General features: G+C 43.1%; 2 protein-coding genes and 1 pseudogene across 6 annotated transcripts; all 3 read right to left on the bottom strand.

Annotated features, from left to right (window-relative positions):
* Nucleotides 1-2,703: 2,703 nt before the first annotated feature.
* On the bottom strand, nucleotides 2,704-4,016 carry Htd2 (hydroxyacyl-thioester dehydratase type 2). Its single transcript, XM_055599170.1, has one exon. The coding sequence runs from the start codon at nucleotides 4,014-4,016 to the stop codon at nucleotides 3,510-3,512; it is 507 nt and encodes a 168-aa protein (XP_055455145.1). The 3' UTR covers nucleotides 2,704-3,509.
* On the bottom strand, nucleotides 2,872-10,962 carry Rpp14 (ribonuclease P/MRP subunit p14). Of its 5 annotated transcripts, none has more exons than XM_055599175.1 (6): nucleotides 10,858-10,962; nucleotides 8,367-8,454; nucleotides 8,153-8,237; nucleotides 5,059-5,135; nucleotides 4,561-4,639; nucleotides 2,872-4,163 (listed from the first exon to the last, which is right to left on the bottom strand). In XM_055599175.1, the coding sequence occupies exons 2-6, from the start codon at nucleotides 8,435-8,437 to the stop codon at nucleotides 4,107-4,109; spliced, it is 369 nt and encodes a 122-aa protein (XP_055455150.1). In that variant the 5' UTR covers nucleotides 8,438-8,454; nucleotides 10,858-10,962; the 3' UTR covers nucleotides 2,872-4,106. The 5 variants fall into 5 exon arrangements, with proteins under 5 accessions (XP_055455150.1, XP_055455146.1, XP_055455148.1 ...); XM_055599171.1 differs by having other exon boundaries at nucleotides 10,742-10,956; XM_055599173.1 differs by lacking the exon at nucleotides 10,858-10,962 and adding an exon at nucleotides 10,772-10,851 and having other exon boundaries at nucleotides 4,085-4,163.
* A 1,750-nt stretch (nucleotides 10,963-12,712) lies between these two features.
* On the bottom strand, nucleotides 12,713-13,660 carry LOC129670513 (heterogeneous nuclear ribonucleoprotein A3-like; annotated as a pseudogene).
* Nucleotides 13,661-21,662: the final 8,002 nt, after the last annotated feature.

The following is a 21,662-nucleotide window of genomic DNA, read 5'->3' as shown; positions in this document are numbered from 1 at the left end:
ATTCTGGATAAACACACAGGTCAGCTCCACAAGATAAACGGTGGCCATGGCGAGGCTCTACCTATTAATCTAAGATTTGCTGCTGGGGGAAAAGTGAGTGGCATTTCAGCAATATGGAAATGTTTCTAACAGAATCTAACAGCCTGTTAAGCAATTTTCCAGTACATTAGGCTAAAATTGCTTAAGATGGGTATTCTTTCTGCGGCAATCAAGTATCACATAAATTCCAGTCTTTAATATGGAAAGTGCTGGACAAATTGGACTATTTTAGTCATTACTTTTGTACTCACTTCCATATGTGACCTGGAATAATCAAGACCCCCTTTCAATTATCAGCCCCTTTCATAAGATAGTCATTCCTTCTGGCACCTAATGTGGGCATGAGAGTGAATGATCCTTTCTTCTCATGCTACTTTAACAGAGCACAAACTGCTTGGCAGCCTTGGCTCCAAGACTTGTGGAGATGACCGACTCTCTGTAGGGAACAGAGGTCATGACCACCCCATCTATCAACAATAGGAAAATGCTCTAGATGAGAAGCTACTTTTGAAGTCATGGTGTGACCTCTTTCCAGTCTGCAGTTGGCTCGCATTTTTTCTTTTGGTGGGTTGAGGCAGATAGCCTATCTTCCGGCCTGGGAATTACTAGAATTAGGCATCAACCACCATGCCTGACTCTAATTTTCTTCTCATCTAACTGACTCTTAGAGCTTTTGTACTCTAAAAACAATCCCTTAATGACATTTAGGAAAGGGCAGGTGGCCCAGCACAGTGGTACACATTTGTTTTCCCAGTACTTGGGAAGCTGAAACAGGATTTTGAGTTCAAAGCCAGCCTAGACTGTGTGGCATGACCATTATTGAGGGGTGGGGAGTAAGGGTCAGGTATTGGGTAGAAACCATAGGTATAGAATAGGGTAATGCTATAACTATACAGCAGGGAATAACAGTCTGAAAGGAGGTAAGAACTCTATTTTAACAAAATACTGTTGAAATTGACAGTGTTCCAGGAATGAAGACCCTGTAAGATCCAGTGATAGGGAAAAAGCAGCTCAAGCTTGAATCCTGTATAAAACCCTGTATGACCTCAGACAAGCTACATAGCATGAGTCTGCTTCTGTGTCAATAAAATGGGGCCATTAGCTTTATAAAGCTGCTAGTATTAATCATATCATGTTCCATTTATGGGTCTACACTTAAGACTGCTGCTGAGTACCAGGGGATGAGTTCTGCAGGAGTGTGCACTGAAGGTCCAAGTTCTCTTCTAATACATAACACATTTCATCAGGTCTAGAGACTTGCGTACAGATGAACTCAGCTTGCAATGCTGCCCATTCTGAGACTGACAACAGTACCTTTGCTCCTGACACTGACTTCGGTGTATAGCTAACTCACTGAAGACACACGACTGCCCTCTAGTGACTACCGTAATTCTTTCTAGTAATCTACTTGACTGCTCCAGTCTAGTTACTGGGGCAGATAGTGCTGTTGACTAAATGCCTGGCTGAGCAACCCTGAGGACCTGAGTTCAACCCCCAGAATCCATGTTTAAAAACAAACAAAAACCAGACATTGTAGCTATATATAATCCCAGTGCTTGGGGAGCTGGAGAGCTGAATTCCCAAGCTCACTGGCCAGCCAGCTTCATCTAATTTCTGAGATACCAGTAAGAGAGAAAAAGGTAAAGTGAATCTTATCAGACTAATGGCACCCAGGGCTCACCTTTGGCCTCCACATGGACAAACAAGCAAACACCCACAAAATCTGGTCACTTAAGACCCCAGAAGGAAGGCCTTTTCCAGGAAATGTGGAACAGGTAATCATACCCAATCTTTGGTTTTGGTTTAAAGTCTTGCTGTGTAACCCAGAGTGGCCTCAAATTCCTAATTCTCCTAAGTTTTGGAATTTTAAGAGATGCCATGCCCTGCAGATCTTGTATTCCCACTCAAAGCATCTGGCTTTGGTCAGTTACCATTTAAGCTCCTAAACACAGGTAGATCACAAATACAGATACTTGTTTTAAAAATACTGGCTGTTTAGGATGACTATTTAATATTAACACATTCAGTACATTCTCCCCATACCCTCAAACAGACAAAAACAGCCTTCAAAATAAACAAAACACTTGGCCTCCCTCATCCACCACACACTTGCTTTTTTTTTTTTTTTTTTTTTTTTTTGAGATAGTCTTGAAGCTTGCCATGTAGACCAGGATGTTCTCAAACTCAAAATATCGGCCTGCTCTGCCTGAAGTTAAATGCATGCATCATCATGCCCAGCCCTGCTTTATTCCTTGGATATATATTCATAATGGTCTTGTTGCTTTTTCTGTTGTTTTGTTTTTTAAAGCAGATCAACATTTTCAAGAGAGGGGGAGAGAAATTAGAGCCTTTAAAATAGAGACTTTGCATCCCAGATTTTTTTTCTACAGATTTAAAATTCTAACAGATTGGCTAACTCCCTGAAAAATCAGCTTGTTACCCTGTTCAATTGTAAAACAGCCGACTTCGAATTCAGAAAAGCCAGTAACCTCACTCATAGGAAGCCAGGTCAGAGGATATTGGCCCTCTGCTTAATTCTGTTTCTTTTATTTCCCAACAATGTTGCAGTGTTAGGAGTTTACATAACTGAGTCAAGGCTGCATGGAAACACTGCTCCAGTAAAAGCAAAAATCACCTAAAAGGCAAGCACACAGAAAGTTGAACTAGTTGGCATTTTTGTTTTTTATTAATTTGAGACAGGGTCTCTCTATGTAGCCCTGGCTGTCCTGGAACTTGCTATGCTCATCTGGATGGCCTTGAGCTCCGCCTGCCTCTGCCTCCCAAGTGGGAAAGCATATAAACAATTATAAACCTAACCCACAAACAACTGAGAAAGGGTTAAGAATATTTAATGGTAAAGAGTAGACATTCAAAGATGACCCTACTTCCATCATTATAGTTAGTAACTAAATACACAGTGGTATAAATTCAGTAAGAAACTTCCTAAAAACAAATATAGGCACGTTATCAAATACAAACATAAGTAAAACATGCAGATAAATAGCTTTCTCAATTTTTACAAGGATTTTTGCTGTTATTATTATTTGTATGTATTAGTATTTGTACGGTTGTTTTGCCTGTATGTGTGTCTGTGTACCATCTGCATGTAGTTTCCAGAGGCCAGAAGATGGCATTAGATTCCAAGAATAGAGTTGCGAACAGCTGTGAGCTGCCATGTGGGTGCTAGGCGTTGGACCCAGATCCTCTGGAAGAGCAGCCAGTGATTGTAACTCATGAGCCATCTCTCCAGTCCCTCTCAATTGTTTTTTAATTGGAAAAAACCCAAATCTCCACAGATAATAAAATCTTGCACAGACTTAAGCCTGGGTAAAGCATAAGCCAATCTAGAAAGCAGACATTAGAACAAGCCGTCTGCTGGCTTCCAGATATACCAGCATTCCTTAATGAAGAACACGGTCCATCCCCCTGATGGGCACAGGTGTTTCAACTTATAACTTTACACTTGTACATCAGGATCTAGGAGCTTCTGGGACTGTAACTTTAACCCAGCCTTCCATAACTGTCTTCTTACTTTCTATTACACAACAGGACACCGCAACAACAGCAACAAATTGCTTCAACCTTTTCACTTCTGCAGATGCTAAAACCACTTCTCCAATATATAAAGGGGCTGGAAACTTAATTTCCTGGGAAAGAAACACACAGCCTGGCCCTGGCATTTTAGTACCCAGGAGAGCTGAAATAAGTCCAGTTATCAGAACTCCATGCACAATTGTCTTTCCAAACTTGGTGTGTTTTGCAAAATCTTCACTTAAATGCAAAGGATTGACATCTCCTGTTATCGCTGAGAAGGTAGCCACATCCTGTTGTGTGAAGGCTCTGCTGAGCTCAGCTCGGTCTCCAACCTTCAAGTGCACATGCCGAAAGTGCTGTCCTGTCGGCACCAGTTGATTCAGCCACAGTCTCCTTTGAAGCCCGCTCCACCAGAGACAATGGCCAGAAATCACAGAGAACATCTTCAGTAGCTCCAAATGTCATCAACTGGGGCTTTAGCCTGCTTCTGTTTTCATACTATATAGTGGAGATTTCTAGAACTGTAAGAATATTCAAGCCAATACTTGTTCCCTGCTATTACCGGATAATGCAAGGAGAAAGGGAGACACCTACAAGAGAAGAAAAGGTTAATTCAAGCTGCACAGAAACAACAGGCAACACAGAAACAAAACGTGCAGGTTTCACAGGATGCACAAAACTGCAGCAGTCACATTTTAAAATGCATCCTGGAAGCACTGGCTGAAGAGGTAATCATAGGCCTGGAAACGGCCTACCAACATAGCACTGCATGTAGCGTCCAATAAGAAAAGCCTTTACCACAGGAATTCCAAGTGTGAACTCTGAATATCCTGTGCGACCTGACCACCCTGACTCAGTTTGAAGCAGGGAGATACTGGTTTTGCCCTTGCTGGATGTTAACTCTGCTTTACTCAAAAAATGAGACAGACACCCAGATTGCATCATTGTAGTACTCAGTTTTCCTTGGAGTTGTGAAGGAGCCTTTACCTGAATCACTCTGAAGGCACATTTCTTGTTTTTATAGGCTCCGAACAAGGTCAAAGAGCTCCACAACTTGGTCAGACCACTGGAGAAAGATCAAGAAAACATAAATAAAAATTTCTGCTGCAACAGCTCCCTAGTACTTTTTGCTTGTGATAGTCTAGAATGTCTTATCTTTTTAAAACCAGAAGACTTATTTAAATGAAACAGAACCATAGAAGTCAAAACATATCACATAAAACAAAATGAGCCCAAGAATCTTTTTACAATGTACACATTTCTGACTTTAAAACCACAATAATCGACTGGGACTGGCTGTGATCAATCACAAGGGTTTCTCTGTCTAGTATAACCCCAGGTGGACTAATCTTCCTATTAACTCCAGTGCAAATTTCCCAAAGGCGCTCAGGGTTCCCAGTCATACACTTACATCATAGAAGCATCTTCACCGCACTCTCCCACCACTCCCCTGCCTGTTATTTTAGAAGTGTTTCGCTTTCGTACCTGCTACATATTCTTAAGATGGCTGACAAGGTCTTCTCGTCATAGGTTAGGACATCCACTGGTAACGCAGCACCTACCTATGTATAGAACAATACCATTAGCAGACCCCTGCCCTCACTTGTGAACTCTAATAAAACTAGTATTTCAAGTAATGGTGCAGGTACTGTCATGTACCTGCTAACAGCTCCCACTGTCTGGAATGTTTCTATCCCTCTTCATGTTACTTCCTCGCCTCTGAGTTGTTTAAAGTGTCCCTTCTCCAGCAGGTGAAGGTTCAGAGGGTAAAGGTGCCTGGCACAAAGCCTGGTGACCTAAGATTGATTCCCCAGGACTCACATGGTACGAGAGAACTAACTCCAAGTTGTCCTCTGACCTCCACACATATGCACACAGGCACATATATGCGTGTACACACACTTTGGGGAAGAGGTTTAAAGAAGCTCATTCTCTTATTCACGAGACTAGGCTCAATCTACTCATTGCACTCTTTCTTCTACAAGACCCATACTCTGCTCTTCCATAATCATAATTCTACCCTTCTTGTCACTATCTAACAAGACTGACAGCCCAACAGAAATAAATCATATCTTCCTCACAGCTCTATCTCCTAAAACCATCTTTTTTAAACATATAGAAATTGCAGGTTTTACTTTTTTTTAATTTGTTGCATTCTATGGGGAATATCACACACTCTTCCCTCAGGCTCCCTCAAAAGCAGCATCTTATATAATTTTAGTGCAGGATCAAAGCAGGTAACTGGTATTGATACAACTCAGAGCTTACTTACATCTGACATTATCTATGTACACTTATATTTACATGTGTGTATGTCTATGTCATTTTCCACAGAGGTGACTTCTTGCAACTACCAGCACCACCAAGATAAAATCTTGGACCACCATAAGACTCCTTCTCTTGGTCCTTTATCTTCATAACCACTCAATTTATCAACCATCAATAAACCCTGGCAACCACTTTTTTCACATTCTGTTGTAACAAGAGCAGTATATACACAGAATACCCAATAAGTAACTTAAACAGGGCTGGCTCTTTCCATTCAGCTTAATTTTCTACAGCTTTCTCTAGCCACTGTCCTTTTCTCTGATGACTATATTCCATGATACGAATATATGATCACTGAACAATCTGCCCATTAAAAGACAACTGTGATCTATGCGGGTATTGGGAACTGAACCCAGGACCTCTACAAGAGCAAGTATTCTTAGCTGTTGGGACCTCTCCAGCTCAAGTATAGGGATTTTGCTTTAAATTACTTTTTATTAATTTATTTATTGTGTGTGCCCACACATGAGTATGTGCCATGATATATATGTGGAAGGCAGAGGACAACTTGAAGGAGTCAGTTCTTTTCTTCCACCATATGGGTTCCAGGGATGAAATTTCATTCATCAGGCTTGGTGGCAGCCCCTTTACCTGCTAAGCCATCTCACCAGTCCATGTGTGTGGACTTTTATAAGTTTTCAGTTTTGGAGGGTAAATACCCATAAGTACTATTGCTAAATGTATGGTAGGTACATGCTCAGTTCATGTTGATGTTGGTATACAGTCCTCTAGTGCCTAATGTTTTCATGTGCTGCTGTGCCAGTTGTAGACTCTCTTTAGTGAAATGTCTGAAAGTTTTTAGCCTATTTTCTATTTGGACTGTTTGTTTTCTTATGATTGGGGCCTTCTTAATGTGTGATGGGGTCTTGCTATACATAACCTTGATCATCCAACTTCAGCCTGTCTAGTGCTGTGATTACAGGTATAATTCATTATGCTCAACACTACTGGGTTCTGAGAATTCTCTGTAATCTTCTAGATAATACTTCTTTGTTAAACAGAGTTTCCAAATATTTTCCCCAACCTCTAACTCATCTTTCCATTTTCTTAACACTCTTCGCAGATTCTATTTGATATGGTACATGGCAGACTTGAACAGAATAAACCAGTCAGGGAAGGTCGTGGGAGTCAATCCTAGCTTTGTTCTTCTCCATTTCCAAAGTGAATGTTAAGACAAAGCTGCTCAAAGTGCTGCTGTCTGAGAAAGGCTAAAAAGCAGCATTGGAATGTCAACCACGCTCACATGCTTTTATCAGAGATGTATTTATTCTCATGTGTTTCCCCCGCATACATCTACGTGTCACCATACATTTATGGAAATCTGTTTGCACATGTGTATATGTATGTGTGTCTGTGCCACTGCACGTGTGTGGAGAGGAAATTTTCAAGAGTTAGTTCTCTCCTCCTACCATAGAGGTTCCAGGGACTGAAGCATGCTAGCGCTCATGTAAACACTTTTTTCTTTTTTCTTTCTAAAAGATTTATTTATGTATATATGTATATGAATATATTTATGTATATGAATGCTTTATCTGCATGTATGCCTGCTTGACAGAAAGGGCATCAGAACCCATTACAGATGGCTGTGAGCCACCATGTGGTTGCTGGGAATTGAACTCTGGACCTCTGGAAGAGCAGCCAGTGCTCTTAACCACTGAGCCATCTCTCCAGCCCACTTTTATTTTTTCAAAGACAGGCAATGATGTTTGTAGGTTACCAGTATAGACTATAACTCTGTAGCGTTGTGTAAAAACAAACAGTGGTCTAACAGGTTCCTTATCAAATACAGGGCACAATACAATAACCTACCAGAATTCATTATTTCTGAAAGCTGGCTTCTGCTATTTCTAGTACACCTTAAAAAAAATAACATTTCTGTGTTTCTTATAAATGCTCTTCCTAAGCTGGGAGTGGTGTTGCTTGCCTCTAATCCCAGGGCTGAAAAGCAGATGCTGAAAAGCAGGTGGCTCTGTAAATTGAAGCTAGCCTTGTCTATAGATTGAGTTACAGGACTAGCTCAGGCTGACTCCCAAAGGCTATGTGGAGGAGGTTGGCCTCAAAGTCTAACCCTGATTCCACCTACCAGTGGCAGAATCAAAGGTGCCAGAATTATGATAGGTATGTGCCCAAGTGACAGGTATGACCAGGCCCAAAGTAGGCCATGATATCGCCAGTGAGCTATACCATTGGTCCCTTTTCTAGACTTTCTTACCAAACCCTGAGAATGTTAATCTGCCAATTGATCCCATACCTCCCCAAACAGGTCCTTCAGGGCTGAAACAAGCAGCTGTTTGAACTGGGCTGCATTCAGTCCAACTCCATGCTCTTGAAACTCTCTGTAAAAAAATATATATATATTAAAGGGAGAAAATATTACATTAAATTCCATGCTTTTCAGATTCGGAAAAAAAACAGTAACAACAGAAATGGGTAATGTAAAACAGAACTCCCAAGACCGAACTTACAGGCAGACTTTCATGTAGTGGTACTCGGAGGGGCTCTTGTAAACTACTCTTTCATATGCAGTAGCTGGCATCTTCCAACATGGGGTACCTACAGGAGTCAAGAGGGCTTGTAACTACCAAGTACACATTGTTATTAGTAGTAGTATTTTATTTTTAACAGGAACTTGGCCAACTTATTTTATTATTACTTATTTATTTTTCAACAGGGTTGTTGTATAGCCAAGGTTGGCCTTTAACTGATCCTCCTGCCTCTCTCTAAGGACTGGGATTACCAACTGGAATACCATCAATCCAGCCTATCTGATTTTTCTGTTGGTTTGTTTTTCAAGACAGGGTGTCTCTGTGTACTTGGCTGTCCTGGACTCACTTTGTAGATCAGGCTGGCTTCGAACTCACAGCCTCTGCCTCCCTGAGTGCTGGGATTAAAGGCCTGTGCCAACACGCCTGGCTGCTTATATTCTGATTTTTAAAAGACCTGTTACAGTACTTTATGTAATTCTAGTTAGACAATGGTTATCATACAGATATAAAGGAAGTCCCTTCTTTCTTTGGCAGGTCCTTATTTTGGTGTATATTGAGGGGCCCAGACAGATACACTTTCTACATTGGGGCTCTACTAGCAAGAAGCCCATGAACAGATGTAGTCTTTTGGCCTTGCACCTCAACTATAAGCCAAAACACACTTGTTTATAATTTACCTAGTCTGTTCTGGCAACAGAACACATACTAATACAGGCAACAAGTATTGCTTTTTCTGCAATGATGGGGGGTGGGAAATTCAACTACACAGCCCAAGGCTGGCTTTTGACACTTGATTCACCCACTTCATCCTCCAGTGCTGGGATTACGGGTGTGTACCAGGACACCCACACTCAATGGCATTTTAAACAAATCTGGACTCTCAAGAACTTCCTATATGCTGGTCTCCCTTAGAAAATCCCTTTCTTTGGGTCCACGAAGATCTTGCTCTCCCCCTGGACATCTCTTTCCTTTTTCGATGTCTCCTCCATCAGGAATGCTTTCTCACAACTGCTCTACATTGGGTCCAAGAGACTGAGGGCTCTCTACCAGGGAAAAGGGTCTTTCTTTCTAACCAAAGTCACACTGTTATGGAATATTTCCAAAACCTCCCTGGGTCAAACCCAGATCCAAGCACTCTTGGGTAACGATTCCCAGAAAAAGGAATTGTGGAATCAAGGAGCTTCACCCGTCTTTTCTGGGTCCAGCAAGGCATATGTTCAACAAAACACTTGGGGAATATATGACGGAGGAGATGGTAATGGTGCAGGCCTTAGTGTCCAGTGTACTAGTCGGTTTCAAGACAGCAGCAACAGTTAACTTGATCTCCTTTGTCAGCAACCAGTCTCTACCAGAACCTTGTAGACTTCATTCATTCACCACCAGACCACACACTAGGTATTCCAGGCCTTGCCGACTTCTGAGCTGACGTGCACTGTCTAAGCAGAGTTCAATGGTTTAAGCCCAATACTTAGACTTAGGATACTAAAACCAAGGTGCCTTTTGAAGGTAGATGGTGGTTATTGGTAACACAACAATGTATATTTTCTTCTAAAAAAAAAAAAGAAAGAAAAAAAAATAAACGGGCTGGAGAGATGGCTCAGAGGTTAAGAGCACTGCTCTTCCAGAGGTCCTGAGTTCAATTCCCAGCAACCACATGGTGGCTCACAACCATCTATAATGAGATCTGGTGCCCTCTTCTGGCCTGCAAGCATACTTGTGGGCAGACTTCTGTATAAATAATAAAATAAATCTTAAAAAAAAAAAAAAAAAAAGAAGATAAACGACACACCATCAAGACCCACCACTCAGGGCTGGCCAGGGCTACTGCTACTACAATTTCTCCACAGGCCAGAAGCGCAGCCACGTGTCTCACACTCCCTAGCCTCCTTTATCTTGAACTCAGTGTTTCCCACCGCCCATCCCAATTATTATTGTACCAACAACCCCCACCCCCAAAATCCGTGCCCAGTCCTTGCAAGTATTACTCCCCTTCTCCTGCCTTTTCACTGTGCCTGCACGCCGAAACAGGGATGTTTCGTTCCCTGTTGCTTCTCACGGACTCAAACGAGTGTCTCGCACATTCAGGCACACAGAACACAACTCTGGGTGTAAAGCAGTCATTTTAAAAGCCCGATCCCTCCCGCTGACGAGTCAGGCAGTTTCCAACCTTGCTCGATTAACAACCACCATTGACTCAGCGCCCACCTCGAAGGCAGTGAGCCCAGCACACAGCCCGATCAGCCTTCCGGTTCAGATCTGTCTGCAAGCGGGGCCTCAGCCGCGCTGCACAGAGCCGGGCCGCGGTTCCCCGACTGACCCGACCATTGCGAGGAACAGCGGCCCGCCACACTTACGCCCTGTGCTCCCGTCTCGCGCATGCGCACCTGCCGCGCGCGCGGTTAGCCCGCCCCGACGCGGAACGGAGCCGCTCACTGGAACGGCCGCCTTCCTGTCTCCCGCACGCTCTTACAGTTCGGCACGGGCAGGGGTGTCCACGCAGCAGCCCAAGAAAACGAGTGTATTTATGTTTTACTCCGTTCCGCGCCGCCCCGCAGACGTCACTGCGCGGCGTCGGTCACTAAACTATTGCGTAGCCCTCAGCAGGGCTTGAGGACGAGCGCGTTCCGCGCCCTCTAGCGCCCACCCCCGGAACTTGCGTTCGAGGCGTGGTTAGTAGGCCCGGACAGTTTTCGTGGTCGTTTGTTTAATTATGCATTCACTCTCAAAACGTTATATCGAACATCTTCTCTTCTGAACTAGTTCTTTTGTTGTTGTTTTGTTTGGTCTTTGCAGTGTCAGGGGTCAAAACCGCCTATGCTAAGCAAGTCCTCTACCACTAAGCTGAACCCAAGCCTTGGCATCTCAGGAACATCTGTGTCAGGTACCTAAGTGCAAGCTCCACTGTCAATATCCCTTCGTGGCTCCGAACAACACGGTAGATGTTCTGTGTTGACATGGAAAGATCCAGATGCTGCTATTTCCAGATGTAAGTTATTTGGTTTCTGCAAGTACGTGTTCAGAATCCATTATGTGCAACTGTTCTGGGTGTTGGGAGCCCAGGAGAATAAGATATGGTCCCTCTAGTCATATGACATACAGTGTATATTTAACAGTAATAATAGCAACTAATATGAGGCTGAAGAGATGGCTCAGAGGTTAGGAGCACTGTTTGCTCTTCCGGAGGTTCTGAGCTCAATTCCCTGCAATCAGGGTGGCTCAGAAAAATGTATAATGAGATCTCGTTCCCTCATGTGGCATTCAGCTGTGCATGCAGGCAGAACATTGTATACATAATAAAATAAATAAATCTTAAATAAGAAAAAACACTAAGTAAAAAAAAAAAAAAAGCAACTAATACTTACTTTGATCCAGGCACTATACAGAAGGTTTTACGTAAGTTATCTAATGGAACTTTGAGGTAGCTATTATTTGCAATAGTCCCCATTTTACAGAAGGAGAACTGAGGCAGAGGGAGAGGCTGCACTGTTTGTCCCAGATCTTGGTTACAGTTGTTATTGCGGATTAAATGCTTTGGCCAGTGGTGTCCAGACTGGTCCAGATGCGCCATCTTAAACCAGCTGGCTCTGAGGTGGTCTCTGGATATGGGAGCTGCGTTGCAGTCCTTAGCACCAGTGGTCACACAGCCCCTATTTACTGAAAAGATGAATGTTGATTTGGCCTGAGTTGGACGTGGCAGTGAAGGCAAAGGTATGTCTTGCACAGTCAAGAGTGTGCGTAGGTCAGTTGGGGCCTTTTCTGTAATTGAGAAAAGAACCTAACCTTATTGTTCCCTAAAGCCCTGTCCTTCCTGCCGTGGCCATGCTCTATAATCGTGTGGCTTCTGCTTCCTTACTCAGAGGAAACAGGACTTGTTTCAGATGGGGAATAAGTGGAGGAAACTAAACAGATCCCGGAGAATAACATTTTCTTTCTCAAAATAAGTTTGGGTTTGTTTTTTTTTTTAATTCTTTAATTTTTTTTTTTATTCCTGGTACCACTACCACAACTTACAGGGCAATCCACCTGATGTAATGAAAAGAAAAAGACAAAGCTACAACAGATAAAAGACCTCAGGAATGTACATCTTATTGACACTACATTGCTTTAATCAATAGCTGCACTTTTTGCAAACTGTGGCTATGACAGTCCTGAACAAAAAGGATTTCCTGTTTAAGCTGCAGTAACTTTTCTGAGTATGGATCATTGTTTCTCCTGTGGCTGATTTTTACAGTTCCTCTAATGCATTTGGACGACTGTCTCAGAAACCTGCAGCTTCCCTGACAACTCCTCACTCTCTCTCCTGCTAAGAACTGTAGCCTTTCCTGCTATTTGTTTTTACACCTTCTGCTACCATATCCACCACTTCCACCACCAGATCCATAGCCACCACCATGGGGCCTGCCTGAGCTTCTTCCACCAAAACTGGCCCCCTTCATGGATCCATAATTTGAGAACTGTTGTCCACTATAATTTCCAAAGTCATTATAGCTCCCACCACCACCATAGTTAACTCCACCAAAATGTCCTCCTTCACTGTAACCATCATATCCTCCTTCACCATATCCACCACCTTGATTTCTATATCCTGGTCCACCACCACCATCTCCTCTTCCACCAAAGTTTCCACTACGCCCAAAATTATCACCACCACCTCCAAAGTTTCCACCATGAAGTTGCCAGCTCCACTTCCACGACCTCTCTGCAATCCAGCAGACTTACATCTCTTGTTTAGAATAGGGCCTTTTTCACTTCACAACTATGCACATTAATAGTGTGGTGTTTCTGAACAACAGTTTTATCAACTGCGTCCTGATCATCAAAAGTTACAAAAGCAAGTCCTCTCTTTTTTCCACTCTGCCTGTCTTCCATGACTGCTGTGGTTTCAGTCTTGCCATACTTTTCAAAGTAGTCTCTCAGAAGATATTCCTCTGTATCTTCTTTAATACCACCAACAGAAATTTTCTTCACCATTAATTGGGCACCAGGCTTCACAGAATCCTCTCTAGAAACTGCTCTCTTTTATTCCACCACATGCCCATCCATCTTGTGTGGCCGGGCACACATGGCAACCTCCATCTCTTCCACACAAGAGTAGGTCACAAAACCAAAGCCCCTGGAACGTTCTGTTTGGGGATCTCTCATTACCACAGAGTCTGTTAGTGTGCTCATTTCTCAAAACCTTCTCTTAAGCTATCATCTGTGGTTTCAAAGTTCAGATCACCAATAAACAACTTCCTCAGCTGTTCTGATTCCTTTGGATCATGGCGCTCCATTTTGAGACTGGACTTTGGATTTTTGATAGTTGTAGCAGAATTTTAGTAGAATTGTTGTATCTAATGTGAATCTAAGCACCTAAGCTTCGGTGTAGCCTTTGGTCAGTGATTGTTATCAGAACTTATTGTTATTTGGGGCTATTCTTTTGAAGGATTCTTGTTTGTGTAACTTAGTCTGCGGACAGGACAGGACAAACCAGAGAGTCTCCTTTGAGCTGAGAATTGCTTAGGTGATGGGTCATTCAAGACAGATAAGTTTTGGTAAGCAGATATTGACTTGGTAAAGTTGCCTTTTGTGTAACAATAAAAAGAGCTCTAAGCTGGGTAAGGTGGCATATGCCTTTAATCCCAGCATTTCTGGGAGGCAGAGGCAGTTTGATATCTGTGAGTTTGAAGCCAGCCTGGTGTACAAGTTGCCAAAGCTACACAGAGAAACCTTCTCTCAAAAAACAAAACAAACACACAAACAAAAAAGAGCTTGAGGCTGGAGCTGGGGTAGGACAGAGCGGGGAGACATGCTGTCCAGAGTGAGGTGGCATGGGAGTCAGGCAAGTCTGGCTGGCTCGCTCAGGAGTTTCCCCCAGCAAAAAGGCCAACAGGCTTATACTATACAGATGTCTCTGCATGTGTTATTATTATTACATCACAAGCAGGATCCCCAAGAACCCCCGAAATAGGTAGTTGCCAGAAGTGGCTTGGAATCCATTCTCTGCCCCTGATCCAGCGTCTTCATTTCTTGTACAGACAGATAATCAGCAACTTCCTTGCAGAGCTGTGAGGAAGAAAAGAGTTGATGTACTGTCTGACACCCAGGAAACTGTAATGGGAAAGAGTCTCTCTGGGCCAGCCACCTGGCAAACTCTTCTTGCCAGGCTGTGTGACTCAGAAAAAAACAGAAGCACATGCATTTTAACTTTCAAAGAACCTTGGTAAATTTTCACTCCTACACCAAAATCTTGAAAAGCAGTGCCTCCTGATGTCTTATTTCAAGGCTTTCCTGTTAATCCAGAATTGAGGACAAAAGAGATACTTTGGAGCAATAAATACATTGCAGGTTAGTTTTTGTTTTTTCTCTTTTTTCTTTTCTTTTATCTTTAAAATTTTTTCATTTGTTTTTTTCAATGAAATTTTATTTTATTTTTAAACTGGAAACTATGATGTATCATTTCAAATGATATAAAGGAAAAAAAAAAAGAAAGAAAGAAACTCTCCCTAGCTAGTCTCCCTCCCCTCTCTCCAAAGGTGAGCATATTCTCTTTCCCTCTCTCCCTTCCTCACTGATGTGCTTCAGGCCCAATGTTCCCTTTGGCTGCATTTGAAACAGTTACCTGGTGGAGGTGACTTTTGGCTATACCGGGGCAGGATGGGGCATTGCAGACTTCTTGTTTTCTGTTCGGGAATGCCTACAGTCTCAGAGCAGCAGCCAAGGTCTGGAGCATAGTTTTTGCTGTAGATGAGCCTGTCAGGAAGACTCCTCTCTTATTATTTTTACCAATTCCTATATGGTGACCCAGGGACCATCCTCAGCTGTGATAGCCGTGAGACCATGTTTGCATCTGTAAGACTATAAATATATTTTTGAACAAGTGAAAGGATTTGATCATCTATGAGATGATTATTAACTTGCATTTGTTAGCCATTAAATATTAGGAATTTAGGTTTCATCCCTATTAAGTTGGAGCCTTAAAAGTCATAAATATAGTCCATTAAAGTGAGAGCATAACAGTTTTCTGTATGATTTAGTTTTAAAGTTCATAGCTTATAAAAGTCTAAGGCTATACTCTACATTAATAATATTACCATTTTTAGAAAACAAGACTAAGTATATTTTAACCTTTTGATAGTGAAGCTATAACACAATGATCAAGTTTTAACATAAATAAATGCCTCTAAAATTAATAGATCTTAATTTAGAGTGTTCTTAGAATTATATCATATAGTTTAAGGGTATCTAGGCAAAAACTTTTATTTAGTAATCCATGAATTATAAGTTTTAAAACCAACAATAGAATATAGATCTTTATAATCTTGAGATTTTAGCATCATATAAAAATTATTTTGAACCAGGATTGAATCATATATATAGCATGTTATAAAAATATAACCTTGAATTTTTATAAAAATCATACCAATTTAAAATGAGACTTGTTGTTGTCCTAGTCTAAAAGGAGATAAAATAAACAGAGAATTAATTATGATTAAAATTGTTCATACCACGTGGTTACCTTAAGGTTTACAGTTTAATCTTAAGATTTTTTTTTTGAGAGTATAAAAATAAAACAAAGAGTATTTTTATTTCGTGGGATAGCAGGCAGAGAGAAACAGACAGGACTTTGAGAAAAGAGAAATAGGGAACTTCTTTTTACTTCACGGCTTGCTCTTAGTGTTACTGGATATTAGACATTTGAGTAGGGCAAATATAGGTGTAGAAGCCAGAGGTTTCTCTAAGAGGAGAGGATATGAGGAAGTTTTTCCTTCGAATGAGAAAGGGGAAATGGAAATGGACCAAGAAGCTAGTGGTTCGTCAACCAAATAGCATGGCAGGTCATGGGCTTTGCCCACCTAACCCTGAGAACCTCAGTGCCTGTTACCAGGGCTTTATCAGCAGCAAGGCTGAGTTCTCATGGAGAGAATCTCATCCACGGGAAAGGATAGGGGCAGATGGGCATCTTTAGAGTGAAGGTAGGAAGGGCCTTATAGGGCCTACAAGAGACTGCAGTTTTGCAGCTCTGAAAACAATGGGACAGAAACAAAGTAGTAAAAGCAGCTGGGAGAGGGGGAAACCACAGTGTTTTGTTTTTTGCTTTCTATAACCAAGATGGCTGCCAATCAATGTGACTGCCCTTGCTTGCCCTAAGTTAAGGTGGCGGTGATACCATGTGATTGCCCTTAGTGGAGATGACAGTAAAGCCATGGCTTCACCCTCCTTATCCCAAAATCAACATGGCGGCTGGTCATGAGTGTGCAGCCGAAGCATCATGGTAGAACTGGGGTTGCAGGACCTGGGGCCTTGCTGACCGTATGGCAGTCCCTACCTGGCAGCAGTTCTAAACTGTCCATGGGTGGTATGGCTGAACAGGTATCAGTGCAATTTAAAAACCCTGCTCCATATAAGCATATAAGCATGCAAGTGAGATGGGAAATTTAAAACCCCATTCCTTGGGGCCTGAGTCAATGGCAAAATTTAAAGCCCTTTGAGGGCAGTTTGAAAACCCTCTGTGCTGTGTGGCGGGTCCCCAGGCCTGGCTAACAGTGAAGGCCAGCTGGAGCAGGCCAGCTGGAGCAAGCCAGCGATTGTGAAAGACCAGAGCAAATGAGGGTGTTGGCTAGAAAGAGTTTCATTGGGGGCCAGGCAAGTAAGCGGTCATTAAAGGAGCAGGAGATGAGGGTTCAAGAGAAAGATTTGTTGTGGGCAGGGTTCTAGCATGTCTAAACATTACTGGAAGAGCTCTCCTGGGTTTCAGCACCAAATGTTATTATTTATTTAAAAATGATGCCTTGCACCCAACAGATATTATATGAAAGAGGTTTATTGGATGGAGATGAAGAAAAAGAGAGAGAGAAGGAGAGAGTGAGACATGATAGGGGGAGGGGAGGGAGCAACCCAACAGAGAAAGGGGAGAGAGCAGGAGAGAGGAAGAGAGCACAAGAGCAAGAAGGTGAGAGAGACAAAGTAGCAGGTTGGTCCTTTTATGGAGCAACTGAACCATGCCTGCCAGGTACAACTACCCGGCCAGTGACACATAATGACATCATAGGTTGCTAGCCAACCCAGAAGCAGGCTACCTAAATACTAACACTCATCCTCTCCATTTTTCCCTCCTTCCCTGCTGAGACAGGGTCTTGCTATGTAATCCCTGCCAGCCTTGAATTTACTATGTAGCCAAAGCCAGTCTCAGACTTGTAACTCAGCCCCCAGAATACTAAGATTATAGATGTGTGCTGCCATACCTGACTCATGTTTGAGGTTGTTTTTTCCCTGCTCTTCTCTCCCTCACTCCCTAACTTCCTACCCCCACTCCTGCTTTCCTTCATATTTTCCCCTCCTCTCTCTCTCCAGGGGCAGCAAGGTAGGCTGTACCAAGAAGACCTCCTGCAGCCCTTGTTAAGTTTCCTCCCACAAGTTCGGTGTGGGGTCTTGTCTTCTCGTCTGAACACTTAAGGGTTACACCACTTTAAATCAAAGCAAACAAAGAGATGGGAAAGGTGGCTCATCAGATAAAGGTACTCATTGACAAGCCCAAGAACCTGAGTTCTATCCCAGTACCCACATGGTAAAAGGAAAGTTGTCCTCTGACCTCCAGATGCTGTAGGTGTGTGCATATTTTTGTGAACACACATATACACACAGAAAAAAATTAAAAATAAATGTAAAAAATATGTCAAATAAAAACAGCACACTCCCAAGATCATCTCAGTCTTCTATAAAGAGCTTCCTTGCAAAGATCATTTTCATCAAGTGTTAGGAAGGTCTTCCTAATTGTTAGAGAAAGGCTGTGCCAAGTTAAATGTCAAATTGATGTTCGGCACAAGGACATTATTAAAAACTAATTTTCGCCTGCAGTGGTGGCTCATGCCTTTAATCCCAGCACTCAGGGAGACGGAGGCAGGTGGATCTCTGTGAGTTAAAGGCCAGCTTGGTTTACAGAGGAGGCCAGGACATCCAAGGCTACATGGAGAAACCCTGTCATGAAAACAAACAATCCTAATTTTTTATTTGTTGCAATCAGCATGCTATTAAGCAGAGCTGGAACAACATGAGTGGCCTCTGCAGGCAGGGATTCTGGCAGTAGCCCAGCAGATCACAGTAAATGGATTAGAAGCTCTGACCCAGAACTGCCAGTCCAAACACCTTTGCTACCTGGGGGAACATGCCTTGTCTGCCTGGAAGTCTGCCCTCTGTCCTGGCCCTTCCCCTGACGTGTGCCCACTGGCACCAAGGTCAAGCACTTTGTGTGAAGCCAGCTTCTAAGCTTCTAAATGACAAGGGGGAGACAGACTGCTAATCTTGGAAATGAAAACAACCCTGCAGACCTCAGTAAAGGACAATCTACCCACCCTGTACTGAATCAGATGGCTTCCTGGGGTGGGTCTTGGGTCCATACCCCACCCCAGTCCATCTCCAATTCATCTCCTCTCTCCCAGAACCACGGAGCTCCATCCTTATCTCTTTTTAATTCTATTCTTAGGATGTCACTAAGTTTTCTAGCTGGCTTCTAACTTGTCATCCCCTTGCTTTAGCCTCTGAAGTAGCTGGAATCATGGGCTTTTGCCACTGTAACCAGTTAGGTAATATCTTAAATCTTCAAAATACTAGCTGGGCAAGGGGACACACACCTGTAATCCCAGCACTGGGGAGGCAGAGACAGGTGGATCTCGGTGAGTTCAAGGCCAGCCTGGTCTACAAAGTAGAAACAGAGAAACCCTCTCAGAAAAAAAAAAAAAAAAAAAAAATATATATATATATATATATATATATATATATATATATAATTATTTTTTTTTCAAAATACTTTCTCAAGGGTACCTGGGCCTCTCTATACTTTCTCTGAAGAAGTTTGCATTCCCCATACAGAAACCTGGGGCTCTGTAGGAAAAGACCCACAAAACTACCTGCAGGTCCTCACTGTTTATAGGTATGTATATGTGTATGCAAGTACACAGACATCCCCCAAAAATTGATGGGGGAAGGTGGGACCATGCAGGAGGCATAGGTATCTTTCTTCTTAGCATCTGGAAAATAAAACTGACAGGTATCCTTAGCATCAATAATTAACATATTAGGACAAGTGACTCATGGTCAGGAAGAGGGCACTGTGGCACACACCCATGGGCAGGCTGCTTTCTCCATTCTGGAAAATTCTTTTCTTCAGTGTGCCACCCACACCCCAAAGGAAGAGCTGGAACCTGGAGAGCAGCCTCCCAATCCTTATTTGTGACTCTGAAATTAAAAAACAAACAAACAAACAAACAAACAAACAGAAAACCCAAATAAAACAGAAGCGCAGTCTCCCCTCCTGGTAGCAACAGTAACAAAGTGAAGGGCAGGCTTGTTTCAGATCTCATATACACAGAAACACGGTGTGTTGATTTGGTTATGCATGGAGAGGGGTTGGGGTATGGATACAGTGCCATGGTCCTTTTACATGGAGATGGTTTTGTGTCCTGGTCAGACCTGAGAGCCTTGGTGAGGAATTATGGAGCTCTCATTAGCCTCCAAGGAGCTGTGCTTCAATCAATGCGAGTCACATGCCCCAGCTAGCTTTGGCCTTGGGCCACTGGGCTTGTCAGAATCCTCAGTCCCATCACCTGATGGAGCTCCAGAGCCCAAGGTTCCCATTTATTGCACTGGAGATTTAGGAATCAAAGATCCCCAAATTCAGAAAGGACCAGTCCCCACTGGAACTCAGTGCAAGAACAGCCCAGCAGTCTGATGCCTCTTCCTTTCTCAGATCAGTGATGATGACTTAAGACTCTTGTTCCCACCATAGGGAGAGGAACTGCTAGGCCCACACCCTGGTTGTTATCAGTTTAGGGAACAAGGATGATACTAAACCACAAAGTCCTGGGGCAGCAGGGATCTTGAACAGCAGCCCAAGTACTGCTCCCCAACCCTCTGCTCCGACCTTGGCAGGTGATTTGAGGTTATCTCTACTGCCCTGTCTCGGTTCATTTCTTCCCCTTCCAAATGTCTTTTACTTTTTAACACCCTGACAGCTGACCAGGAAATCTGTGGCTTCAGGGAGCCACTGGAAGAGACAGATGAAAAGCTCAGCAGAGCCTTGTTTCCAGTGGCTAGGGGTTAACAACTGCCTGTGCCCATGTGTGGTGTAGAAAGACAGGAAACAGAAAAAGGGATCCGACAAAACACCCCTGGCAGGTATTCCAGTCCCCCTGGTATTTTCTGGGAACTTCCTCAGGGCAGAGCAGCAGGTATGACTTGCTGGAATACAGGGTCCGCACAGGAGCACAAGCAGAAGACACAGACAAAGAAGACACAGGCAGCGCCTTCAATCTGGCATATATCTCCCAGTACCAATGTCATTCCTGTTGTCCCTGCATCCTGCACAAGAAGCCCAGACTGATGGCCAAAAGTTCTGATCACTGTTTGTTACTCAGCATCTTTAGTGTTCATTTGCCTGGAGGCTCCATCTGCAACAACACCGGTGCTCCTAACTCCCAGCAGTGGGACTGAGTCTACTGGATCTCTCCATTTTTATTCCAGAGGTCTCTGGCAGTCTTTCAGGAAGGACTGTGATAAATGATTGCTCTTTCAAGATTCAGCAAAGACGCAGAGCCCAGCAGGATCTGGTATGGAGGCAGCTAGCTGGCAGTAACTTGCAGGCTTCTTATAATTACTGAGCAAGGGACCCCCTAGCATGGCAGAGCCATCAGAAAACCTTGAAAATTTGTTTTATGTGTTTATCAAAAGCAACTCTTATTCTTGGTTCATGACTTCTATTCCAGGCTTTCTGCTGACAGTGGAGGGAGTAGGGGCCATGTCCTACTGCAGAATCTGCCTACTGTTCTCCAAAGGAAAAGACCAAATTCTCAGCACAAAGATTGCTCCAGAGGGACAGAAAGCAGGGATAAAAGACAAAGACTGGAGATAGAGGAAGAGGAGAAGGGGAAGGGAACAAAGAAGAGGGGAGAAAAGGGACAAAGGAGAGTCCTAAGAAGTATTTATCCTGGGGTAGGGGGAGGGGGAAAGACAAAGGACTACCTCTGGATAAAGAAGAGACAGATGTGTATAGGCAAATGGCAGTGTAAGCAGAAGAATGGGAAACCTCTTGTTAGGATGGAGTGCTTGATTTTAATTGGGTATGTTATTAGGTCAAAGGGGGCTGGACTTCCATACTTTGATAGCTGTACCTTGGTAGTTGGCCTCAGGAAGAGGAAGCACCCAAATAAGGGAATATACCTTAGGGACTAGCTTTAGGAATGTAATCTGTTTTTACTAAGGCAGAGGGAATCAGGGAGAAGGGCCAGGCCTGTCAGAGCC

The sequence above is a fragment of the Psammomys obesus genome, unplaced genomic scaffold, assembly GCF_907164565.1.
Source record: "Psammomys obesus unplaced genomic scaffold, mPsaObe1.curated_primary_1811, whole genome shotgun sequence".
NCBI lineage: Eukaryota > Metazoa > Chordata > Mammalia > Rodentia > Muridae > Psammomys > Psammomys obesus.
The sequence above is the reverse complement of the archived record's forward strand: the minus strand, read 5'-3'. Positions and strand labels throughout refer to the sequence as shown.